Source organism: Anoplopoma fimbria, chromosome 9 (assembly GCF_027596085.1).
Source record: "Anoplopoma fimbria isolate UVic2021 breed Golden Eagle Sablefish chromosome 9, Afim_UVic_2022, whole genome shotgun sequence".
Classification (NCBI taxonomy): Eukaryota; Metazoa; Chordata; class Actinopteri; order Perciformes; family Anoplopomatidae; genus Anoplopoma; species Anoplopoma fimbria.
Genome location: NC_072457.1, coordinates 9,523,108 through 9,535,611, shown reverse-complemented (window position 1 = coordinate 9,535,611; position 12,504 = coordinate 9,523,108). Strand labels below are relative to the sequence as shown.

The window sequence follows — 12,504 nt, the reverse complement described above, 5'->3', positions numbered from 1 at the left end:
TTCCAACAATGCATTACCATTGACTTTGTTCCATCACATACTCCATCCTTGGAGCCAAATGGTAAATGGACTGCATATATATTGTGCTTTTTCTACCATAACAGACAAATGTGCCTCTCATTCACCTACTCACACACTGATGAGAGCAGAGCTGCCATACAGGGTGCTGGCCTATCCATAAGGGAGCAATTTGGGCTTCAGTGTCTCTCCTCCATCTATGAGCTGGTTGCAATGGTAATATTACATTTTTTTTCTCTGATTTGTCTATTTATTCAGCATGAGCATGCCCGTCTGGACTCAATGGTGTTGCTGCTGATGAAGCTGGACCAGTTGGACCAGGAAATTGAGAACGCCCTCAGTGCCACCTCCTCCATGGACAGCACGCCGACCCTTCATCGACGAGAACTCCTGGTACACACCTGCATGTTATCCTGCTGGATTTGGCTGCAGTTTCTACTGCATTTGAAACAATTCTTCTCGTTATATGAATGTATTGCACTCAATGGATCTAAAAAAAATGACCTTTATTTGTTCTTTCATGTCTTCCTTGCCTAGTGTAATCTTATCTGTCCCCTAGTGGCCATTATGAGGCATAGCAATGTCTGTAAACATGGTATCATTCATCTGCTTATGAACTTTATAGATAAAACTATGCACTTTATCATCTTTGAAGAAATACTGAAACACTGCTCTTTGTACAACAATATAATGCCTTGATTGACATGTTTGTCTTTGACCTGTGCAGGAGTTTGATTCAGCAGCATCACAAAACCCTCAACATCCACATGTTCCTGCTGCCGCCACCTCAGGACCTGCACCGGCCCTCGGAGCAAAACCTAAGAGTGGGGTAAGTCAGGAGCTCGATATCATCCATCCAAACCATAATCACCAGAATACTTGGAGACCTAAGCAGAATTAAGCACCCCCCCTACCACACACACACACACACACACACACACACACACACACACACACACACACACACACACACACACACACACACACACACACACACACACACACATACACACCATCTATCACTATCATGCATCACCAGTGTTCTTTACTTTCTCCTTGGCTTCCTTTCCTGGCTTTACATATATGCATTTTATTTAAATGATGGGGTTTGTGTGTCGGCTTGTTGAAAGTATGAATGTTGTTCTGTTTTTGCAGATTTTCATGGTTTTAAAACTGGTAAGCGTCAATAGTTGTGGGTGTATTAGTCTCTCATGTGCATAGCTTTTTAGTTGAATGCAGAGCTACTGTTAAACAACCTTTATGCCTCAAATAAAACAATTTTTTTTCTCTTGGGACATTGTAGTACAAAGTTTAAATTACAACGGCAAACACAGGACACACATACACACACACACACACACGCACACACACACACACACACACACACACACACACACACACACACACACACACACACACACACACACACACACACACACACACACACACACTCCCATTGAATCCCCCAGTTGTAGGAATGTCCCCCAGCACTTAGGGCTTAGCGAAGCAGACGTTAAAACTCTATAATTAGCTTGTTCCAAAGATCTAGACCCCTTCGCCCCAACAAAGGGGTCAGAAGGGGGTCTGGGGGTGAAAAGCCAGGGCAGGGGGAGCGAGGGGGACACGCTTCAAGTGAGACGTGCGTCTTCAAACCTCTTGCTTGCTCACTTAATGACTTTGTCAGCCTTGCTTTGCAAATGCCGTCAGGGCAAAGTGAACAAGGCTAGTAGCCAGTGGACCGAGCACTTAGGCTTTTACAATTGTTTGAAGGTAAATGTAAAAAAATATATATATATATATATTTTAACTGCTTTGAGACATTTTATCACATGCATGTGATAAAATGTCTTTAAGCAGTTAAAACATGTTTTCTTGCAGTGATGCATCATGTGATCGCCCTAAAGGCCAAACAGGATGTTTCTGTTGCAGAACAGTTCTCTTATCTCGCTAGAACAAAACATTGCAACTGATGCAAAGTCAGAATTCCTTGATGGAAAAAGGACGTCTCGCATTCTTGATTTATCTTTCACAGTTCCTTATTGACATTGCTTTGTCTTGTTGCACGTCACAATTCTTATGCTGTCTCAAAGGAACCCAATATTTCACAACTGTGTGTCGTTTACTTTAAGGGACACGGGGCAACATGCTCTATGATGTGTGATGTCAAATGTCTGTAGCCAACTGTTTCCACAACCTCCATTCCTGCAGTAACCCAAGGTAACTCACTAAGCTTGGGTAAACAGTGCTTTCACTGCGCCTAATAGGAGGCTTTTTACAGTGGAGGCCCTGCGGGGTGATTGATGGAGGCCAAAGAGATGATGACTTCATGAAGGGGATTCTCAGTGCTTAATAGCTGAAGGGACTGCTGAGTCCTTTCAAACTTTAAGTGTTGGGACGGCCACTTAATCTCTTTAACTAGACAATACAAATCCTTTAAATGATGTAAACACAAGGCCGATGTGAGGAAGAAACATGATTGAGGTTTTAATTCAACCAGGCATCACAGTTGTATTTTACAAGCTGACATACATTATATAATATATTTTTTTCAAGCACAGAGTAATTGCTATCATTTGTTGTTATAAACAAATACAATTCAGTTCTAATAGGGAAGGTATGTAGAGTCATTATTTTGCCATTACTTTTTCATTAACATTTGTTTCCTTTTCATGAGTGTAATTTAATGTTATAATGGAAATAATCTCATCCTTTCTCCTCGTGTTAACCATAACGCTGTGCCCCTGACTGCTTTAATAGATTATAAATGGGTTGACTTTAAAACCAGAGCTGCTCGCAATACAAAAAATACACCACCACAAACATCATCAGCAATCATTTTGATAAAGTTTAAACAATACCTCTCTGACATTGTTGACAAAGGCTTAACATTACAAGCTTCAGAATAATATGATTTATTGTAAGGCTTTTGGATTTTTATCAAACTGCAAAATGTCTCTTTTACTCTTCTTTCTTGTTCACTTTATAGACAGTGAATAAATGCTTCTAAACAATTCAATTAAACACTGAAACCAACTTTGGGCTGTATACAGTATGTTCAAAAAAGCCAAAATCCAGGTTTATATATATATATATGAAAATAAAAAATGCCAGATAATAAATCCTTAACTCTGCTCCATAGCATTTGCATGTGTTGCCTCAAACGTGTCTTGACATCAATCCCAACAAGAAAGTATTTGCAAGTTCACACAGGAGAGCAAACAACATGTTTTAAAGTCAACACAGAAATTGCTACTCTACACACTCCTGTGATATATTAACAGAGATTCAACTAGTCAAAATAAAGGGAGTAGTATGTGGACCTACTACAACACAACCTTGATACTTTATATAAAGTATCAAGATGAATATCTCCATGCAGGAGGTCAGTGAGGGGTTGAAATTTGAAATTCTGGCAGGACGTACATGTAAGCCCAACTGACAGCGGGATCAATGCAGTTAAGGTGTGTGTCTTTGTTTGTGTTAAAGAGTACCTTAAGACTAAATTCACTTTTTTAAGAAGTGTATTATGTGTACAGTCACTTAATTAAACTATCAATTGATCCTGAATTACACTATCAATTGATCCTGGGACAGGATCTTCCCTTCCCTTCTCCAGTGAAAAGTGAACCCAGTTATTCTTTCCTCTGGACCAAACCAAATACTTTAATTTATAACAACTTTTGATCTTAGGTCTTCTAGTATTAGCCACGCCAAGCCAAGCTAGAAGTTCAAATCTCAAGTTCACCATCTTGGCCATCAGTGAATGTGCAGAGGAGTTGCTAGTGTGTGTGTGCATTTTGATTTGTGTTATTTACGTTTATAGAGGAAGTATGATTTGTTTAGTGTTTATCATTGTGCATTTGCATTCCTTCCATCTTCTGCTGGATTATGTAAGAGGTAACTGGTATTTGTGTTGTGACTGTCGTCCCGTCCCCCCCCCGACGCCTCCTGGGACTCAGTGTAACACTTTGGCGTGATTGTACTGAGCACATGGTGCTGCTCTTCTGTCTTTTATGTAACAATGATAAATGTGAGGTGGTGGTATGTGGCTGCGTATGTTGGTGATGAGTGGATGAGTGGTGGTGATTCACTTGGCATGCACATTGTCATTCACTCACTGTTGTGGATAAGGCACTGGGTTCAAGTGAGTAGATGCTTGGCTCCTTGCTAACGTCGCTGATGGCTATTGTTAGCCTTCAGCAGGTGGTTGTTATTCTTGCATCGAATGTGGGGCTTACCGTACATCTAGCGGATGTTGTGCCACAGCAGGTGTTTTTTTTTCTCCTGGTGGAACTGCTATTCTTTGCCCCTGAGTGTTTTTGTTGGCAGGTTACCATTACTGGCTTAGTGAAGCAGGTGTCCTGCAAGGTTACTTGACTTGCATTGTTGTGTTGCAACAGGTGGCTTCAATGTGCTTTACAGACTGATGTGAATATATATTGATTTGGCTCAATATTATATTTAGGGATGCAACTATCGGATATTTTCATTGTTAGTTAATCGTTACTTTATTATTTTTAATTGTTTTGTCGATTTAAATTTAAAAAGTGCTAAATCTCCAGGGGAGGTCGTCAAATGTGTAGTTGTGTCCAACTAGTCATAAGTCTTTACCATCACATTGAACCACACAAGAATCTGAAACCAATGATTATTTAAAATGACACTTATTATTACATTTATTGTTTCTTTTTTTTTGACCAACTAATCATTTTTTTGGTCAGTAATTATCAGTAGTGACCAATTGTGTAAAGACAAATAATGTATAATAATTCACGTTAGACCAGAAAATCACCTAACTTTACTGTAATGCAGCTTGTAAACCAGGAAAAGAGACTTGTGCCATCTTACAATATTCAAAATCTAACACGATTGATCTAGTAATGTAGTCTCATATCACGATATCGATATAACAACAATATATATCGCCCAGCCCTGTCTCTATTTACATTTTCTCACTGAAAGATTTCTGGCTTTTTTGTTATTATTTTCTTATAATGATTTATATGATAGGTTGTCATAGCAGCATTAGCTGTCATCAATTTGGATTTATATGTGTAATATATGGTACCAAACTTAAGTTATGCGTGGCGTGAGAGCCATTTGTGATGTGACCCTATTTTTAGAGCTCTGTGGCCGTAGAGGATGTGCCAAGCCACAGAGGCGGGTGGAGGCTGCTGACCCCTGACCACCTTCCTCTGAATGTTACAGTCGGAAACAACATATCAGTCACCCTCAGCGTGGCGCATTCCCACCAGCAAGACTTAGTCGAATCCCCTGCAGACCCTCAGCGACTGAAGAAGGCACAGACGATGGCCGTCCATTAAATTTAGCACAGGGGTGTTTTACATGTCATGCATACACTGTATGGTGACCGGGAAGGCACTGCCCTAACCCAGGCCTCATCGTCTTTGGTAAACATTCCATAACAGGCAAACCTTTGACCCTTTGTTTGGATCTGTATTCTGTCTCCACGGCAACAACTCTTCAAACACAACTTTTGACATCTTCGTAGGTGGTTTTGCTGCTGTTTTACAGGGCGATCTGAAGGTTCCATTTCTGGAATTTTTATGTCTGGATTTTTTTTTTTGAGGACATGATTGATTGAGAGATATTTTTAATACAGAGTGATGGAAATACTTTCTTCCCTATCTGTTGGTTATGTATGTATATAGCTCTTTATCTGTCTGTAGTTCAGTGGACAATAGAAGTGCTGTGGTTTGCGTGCTAAGGTCACTAGCAGATCTCGGCTCTGTGCTTCCTCCATGTTCCGGTTTGGCAGCCTCATAGTCCCCAAACATCCTTTATCCAAACCACACCTTCTCTCGGCCCACACAAGACAGACTCAATATTTTGCTACTCTCACTGCCTTTTATTTATCTCCCCATTTGCTCCCACCCGCTCTCTTATGGCAGTCCTCGGTCAATTGACCATGTGCAGCAGTGATAATTATGTTTGCCTGCATTCCTCCCACATATTTGGCTTAAAGACTGTAGTAGGCCATAATGAGTCAGTTAGCTATGAAACCAACCACCATTCAGTCTGAAAAGGGGTGCCAGTAGTGGCTCTGGTCATGGCCACGCTAGCCGCTTTGTGTGGTGTCATTGTCCCCAAGGTCACTCCTCGGCTCAGCTGTAAGAGGGAGACAAACATAGACCTGCTGTGGTTTCAGAAAAAGAGGGTAAGAAAAATAAAGTTTTGTGTTTGGTACAGGATGTGGAAAGTGAACTTCTCTGTAACCTCACAAGGAAATCTTGTTTTTCCCGTCGATTCAAGGCTATAGCCATTGCACAAAGCACTCCAAGATAATTAAAGAGAAGAATATACTGAATAAATTAATTCCTGTTTTTTTATGTATCATCAGAACACAAAATCGAAAAAAAAAGGGGCATAAAGCCAAAACATCATGAAATTTGTCCACATGCTTCAGCCTGACTCAATTTGCATACTGAACATTTTCTCAAAATGGCTTGAGCTATGATGTGCTTAATTTCAAATGACACATAAATCTGTGTTTACTTCCCTTTGCTCGATGACAACTCTCTTTGTTTTCATGACAACATACTCCCAAATCGCCCTAATCACATCAGCTTAAACACCAATGTGATTCATTGGCTTCATGTGTTTTGTGGTGCATTTTTGAAACTTAATCGAATCAAAGTCTTTCATCCACAATGAAAACATCACACTGCTGTGTTTGTTGTCAGCAAAGGCATGCACCGAATCAATGGAGCGTAACCTTCATCTATTACATAAAGGAGACAGTAAAAAGTGCAGGGAATAGTTGCGGGATGATGTACTTGTTGACAGTAAATCTTAAGGATGACTGGATAATGCCGGCATCTGGAAACACCCCTGCAGCCTGCTGATAATGAACCGCCATAAATCACAGAACGAACAAACAAACAAACTGGATGCACTCTCCGAGGCGCACGCACACACACACACACACACACACACACACACACACACACACACACACACACACACACACACACACACACACATCCAAAGGTGATGAAACATGTACACAGGAATTCATTGTAAAACCAGGTGCAATTAAGACAACACTGATTCAGCCTTGTGATTGAGGGTTTTAATTGAAACATTCTTTTGAGCATGTGTTCACATTGTTTTTTTTTTTTTGAATGCGTGCTTTCATTCATGTTTGTTACATTCCCTCAGCCAATATACACCTGCAGGTCTCTTCCAATTAATCGTCTTTGCCCTTAGCTGTTTTGTTTAAGGAGGTGATGTGGCCTATTCAAAGGATTATTTTATTTTGAGGTAAATATCTTATTCTGGCATGTGAAACTGTACACGTGCACAAAGTTTGTTAACAGTTGGGTCAATGCTTCGCTGACCAGCTGAATGCAGGGCCCTCTACAGCAGACAGTCAAGAGTGAGCTTTCTTTAGTAAAAGTCACAAAACTTTGTGTGTCCCACAAATGTCCTGCCCACTGGTCCTTCTGGTAAGTCAGTAAGCTGGATGTCTGCCATCAGACTGCTATGGGGCCACCAGGGTCTTCTACAGAGGACAGTCTAATCCCTCTGTGTTGTTAACCCACTCTCTGCTTTCTCCCAAAAATGTCAGCGGCTAATCCACAAGCTAGCATTGTTGGTGCAGTTGGAATCATAAGACTTATCCCCTTTAACTCCATAAGCCACAAATTCAACGTGGTGAGCGGGAACAGGTGATTTAGTCTCTTAATCACTGTAATAAGACAGGACTAGAATGATGCGGTGATGTTAAGTTGTCAATGTATTTGAGTGGATCCCCAATAAATTGTGTTTATTTTTTGACAAATTGCAGTGTTCAACTCAAGTTCAATGTTTTATTAATCAATATGGTTATAATTATGCTTATATTAATGTATATTGAAACTGTAACTGGAATTGAAACCAATTTAATCACAAAACATACAAATACAATGTGGTAGAATAATAAAATGAATTGAGTCAGAAATGATATGAGACTTTTATCACATATAATGAAACTTCCCTAGAACAATGATAAAAAAGCTGTCCTCTGAACATCTGGCAGTACAATAAAATAACACAAATATGTTGCAGCAAAGCATTTAATCTTGTTGGTCCCACACTTTACACGCCTGTCCAGCATAGCGAACAAGGTGTGATTAAGAAAACAACTTGCAAAAAACAACACCACCCCACATGCTTTGATACTTGTAGATAAGCTGCTTGATTGTTGCAGTGAAGAAATCAGCGTGTTGTCTTTTGTTATCAAATGTACACACAAACACACGTCTGAAATGAATCCAGCGACTCTGATTATCAGATGTTATCAATATTGTGTTTGTGATTAGATTTGAATGCATCAAAGACGCAGGAAACTTACCTTAACATAACATCATTGATAAATAAAAACAGATAATAGAACATTCCTATGTGTTTTTGTCATCCATTTCAAAACTTTTTATTCCACATTTATAAAACCAATTACCACACCTAGTGTGGTTGATTATGTCACTTAACTCAGCAATAATTAGCTTGCCAAAAGGCTTCCTGCCACAAAGCCCTTCGTAGATGTTGATGATGGCTTTGTTCGTCTTTTGCCAATAATAAATAAGAAAACCCTTAAGAGTTTGACTACCAAACATGTAACCATTACAATGTCAATTCTGAAATGAAGTTTAAAATATCCTTATACTGACTTATACTGTACTTTGCAATGTGTACAGTGTTGCGTCATGCCAATAAAGACATTCAAATTGAAAAAAAGGAACTATACTGACCTACCAGATGAAGAAACTAGTTTTTTTATTATCTTTGTTCATGCAGGTGGAGAATTTTGATAATTCAATAATAGTCACCCAATTTGTATTTGCCTTATAGAATCTCATCTCGGACTTTATCTTTAAAAAGACTTATGGTCTGCATACACACATGCAGATACGGCTCACGTTTATTGAAGTTGCACCTGAACATTTATTACAAAGATGACCAGTTTCCATTGATGCACAAAGTATGACATAAGAATTAAAGTTCGCTGATCACCAGTTAGTTTGTTGTTTTGGAGGAAGAGTCTGATGGTTAGACAAATTTAATGTTCTATTGTCGTCCGGTGATGGATTCCAAGGGCCAGTCGACAGTTCACAGTTTATGCTCCAGGGGCCCAGCACTAAGTCCCTCCAGACACCGCCTGAAACCAGAAGCCTGTTGCTTTGGCTTACTCTTGTAAACAAAGGAAAATGTGTGTATGTATCTGTCTGTGTGTGTGCGCGCAGACCCACTTTATTCACTGTCCTTCAACCAACACCACACAGAACATGTCTCTCGACTAAAGGTTGAGTGAGAGAACGAGGCCCCAGCCGGCGGTCGTGTGTGTGTGTGTGTGTGTGTGTGTGTGTGTGTGTGTGTGTGTGTGTGTGTGTGTGTGTGTGTGTGTGTGTGTGTGTGTGTGTGTGTGTGTGTGTGTGTGTGTTTGAGTACACAGTGTGTATGGTAAAATCATTAACCTTGTAAGTACTAACTCCAACTGAAAACTGAAGGTGCACCCATTCAGGCTCTAGATTTCACCTGGGCTTTTAGTGTCACACACTTCAGTACATGTTACTGGGACACTTTTCAAATGTCTCCAGAGTTGTTTTCTTTTGAAATAGCTGTTAAATCCAACATCTGGTCGCTAATATACATCTTCTGCGGGAAACGTTCCAACGCATCATTACACCAAGTCATGGCATCACTTCCTGTTGACACACTTCAAGTGTGACATATGGAAACTATTTAATGTGAAAAGGGGATGCGGGGGAGAAAGTATGAGGAGTGCGGAGGGGGGGTAGGTCTTTTCCTCAAGCAGGAGGCCAAAATGAAATTGTTTCCCACGTTTCCCTGCACACGTGCACTGAGGGGTCGACGGAGCATGGAGAATAAATTATTTTATAAGTGCAGGGCAGAAAGAGCACATTCATGCCAGTCAAAAACCAGAAATGAGCCCCAGATAACATCTCCAAAGGCCCTCGACAGACGTGCGCACGCACACACAAACACACACACACACACACACACACACACACACACACACACACACACGTAACGTCTCTGTTCCCTCCATCACACACAGTTACCTTATACACTCAGAGCTGGAGCCGCTAGCTTACCTGACCATAAGCCATCTGCACCAATTTAGCCGTTTGTGTTAAGTGGTGGAGAAAAAGGTTTGGGTTAGCCTGAGCCCCCTAATCCTTGGCCAGCACAGACCATGGGTGGTCACTCACACACACACACACACACACACACACACACACACACACACACACACACACACATACTGCAGCAGCAGTGCAGGACGGGGGGTTGAGAGGGTGGCGGAGGGGTTGAGAGAGGCATGGCGGACTGCTCGGATTTGTTGTGCAAGAGCCACAAGCCAATGGTTTGCTTAACATCTCTGACTAACTCACTCACACAGAGAAGCATGTGAACACAGCTGTACACAATGGCTCTATTACTGAAAAACAAAATATTATTTGTTACCAGGGCTGTGTATTGGACCTCAAGGCTTTTTATTTGGCAACCAACTGAAATGTGTCAGTTGCTAAATTAGTTAATTAGAGAGTATCAACATTTGTCAAGGACCACAAGCTGACACCAAATATTTGGTTGGCTTCATACTCTTCTTTATTTATTCTTTGATCAAATACTTCCTGATTTAAAACTCCTGTGAATGAGCGCCGACAAAATCACTTTGTTCAAACCCTCAGGATATTATTTTAAATTGCAGAAGGGATACCAAATATGTTGGGCTGAATGTGTCTAAAATTAAAGAAGAGGAACAACATGATATACAATTTACTTGATACTGTCAGACATGTTATGTTTTGGGGTTTTATTCAACATGTTGTTCATCAAACTATTGTTTTTTGTGTCGCTGCTTGTGTTTAAAATTTTAAACACCAGTATATAAAAACCTTAAATATTCCCCAGCCCAACTTTATAGTTTCAACACATTCAACTTTTTTCGTTTTTTCAAGATTTCTGAATCAACTAGCTAACTTTTTCTCTGTTGGTAATTGTAAAATCATTAATAAAACTAAAATGATTGATTGTAAAACTCGCTTCCTTCCTGCTACAGTAATGACTATAATGACCCTACCGTGGTTAATTGTGAAGGCACACATGCTTGCAAGCCACAACACATACACACACACACACACACACACACACACACACACACACACACACACACACACACACACACACACACACACACACAAACACACACAGACATGTGTAAAGCAAACACATACCATACTCCCTGTGCCCCCCACACAACCCACTTCCAGTAAATTAGTGGCAGTAAATGAGGCAGCTGACGCCTGTGTGCTCTGCAGCCTACAGCTCCCCAGTGGACACCTGACACAACCCGGACAACCTGCACTGTGGCATACCGGGGTGGGGTGGGGGGGTACGCAGGCAAACATCGGGGAAATATGTGGCCGTGGTGCTATGAAAACACTGGTACTCGCTGGTACCCATTCATTCACATTCTTGTTAGGCTCGGTGGTCTCTCACTCACCTTTATTCAACTGTAATTGCTATTATGAGGGAAAACACCGGATTGTGTGAAGGTGAGATTTACAGTGTGTCTAAGTGTTTTCATGGGTCATTGACAAGAACCCGTGGTGCGGTGTTTACTCAATAGGAAGGGCGCACACCGGTGAACTGAAATGTCTTGTTAGTGCTGAGCAGAGAAGTCATACAGACCTCCCATATTGATTCAATTATTCAAGGCCTTTCTTTAAGCAAGTAGAAGCTCATTATTAAAAAAACAGAAAGTATTTGTTCTCATTTAAACACGACTGTGCTACATTATGCCATGGTACACCTTTCGAGCAAATCAACACATGATTTGTTTCTTAATGTAACATACTATGTGTTATTTATCACAGTGGTATTGAAGGATAAGGCTGATGATATTCTCTATTCTTATATGCAACGAATCCAAGTCTTTATCAAACAATGTGTTTCTCCTTCTGTCTTGATACTTACCAACCCTGTTTCACTTTATATTTTTATGAAAAGAATCAAGAAGTTCCTAAAACAGCTGGGCACTGTAGTTTTTAGCAACTGTTACTCAAACAGAATGGAATATGGGCCATTTTTATGGACTAGTTTTATCAGCGGATTAAGACACAATTGGTGATCGAATGAGTATTTACAGCAGCAGGAGGGTGCATGTGGCATTGACAAATAAATGAATAAATTATATCAGGCTTTGGCTACTCAGGACGCACTTGTTAGTAGGGTCAGTTCAATGTTGTTTCATATGATTTGTTGACAATGAGAAAAATACGCAAAAGTAAGAAAAGAAAAGAAAGTGGGGGTATCTATGTGCTGTATCTAACCTGCTGGCTGTTTATATGCAATTGATAAATAGACAGAAACTAAACAGGTTCACACTGACCACAGTGTTTTGCATACAAGGGAATGCAGCGAGGACACCCCTGTGGCTGAAAAAGCAAAGCTAAT

General features: G+C 40.4%; 1 protein-coding gene across 2 annotated transcripts in view; it reads left to right on the top strand.

Moving 5' to 3' along the window:
* dlc1 (DLC1 Rho GTPase activating protein) overlaps nt 1-12,504 on the top strand; it is a 78,351-nt gene that overhangs the window by 6,231 nt on the left and 59,616 nt on the right. For both annotated transcript variants that reach the window (XM_054603895.1, XM_054603896.1), the window contains exons 2-3: nt 277-411; nt 746-847. In XM_054603895.1, the coding sequence (XP_054459870.1) occupies nt 277-411; nt 746-847 (237 nt within the window). The remainder of the gene's footprint in view (nt 1-276; nt 412-745; nt 848-12,504) is intronic.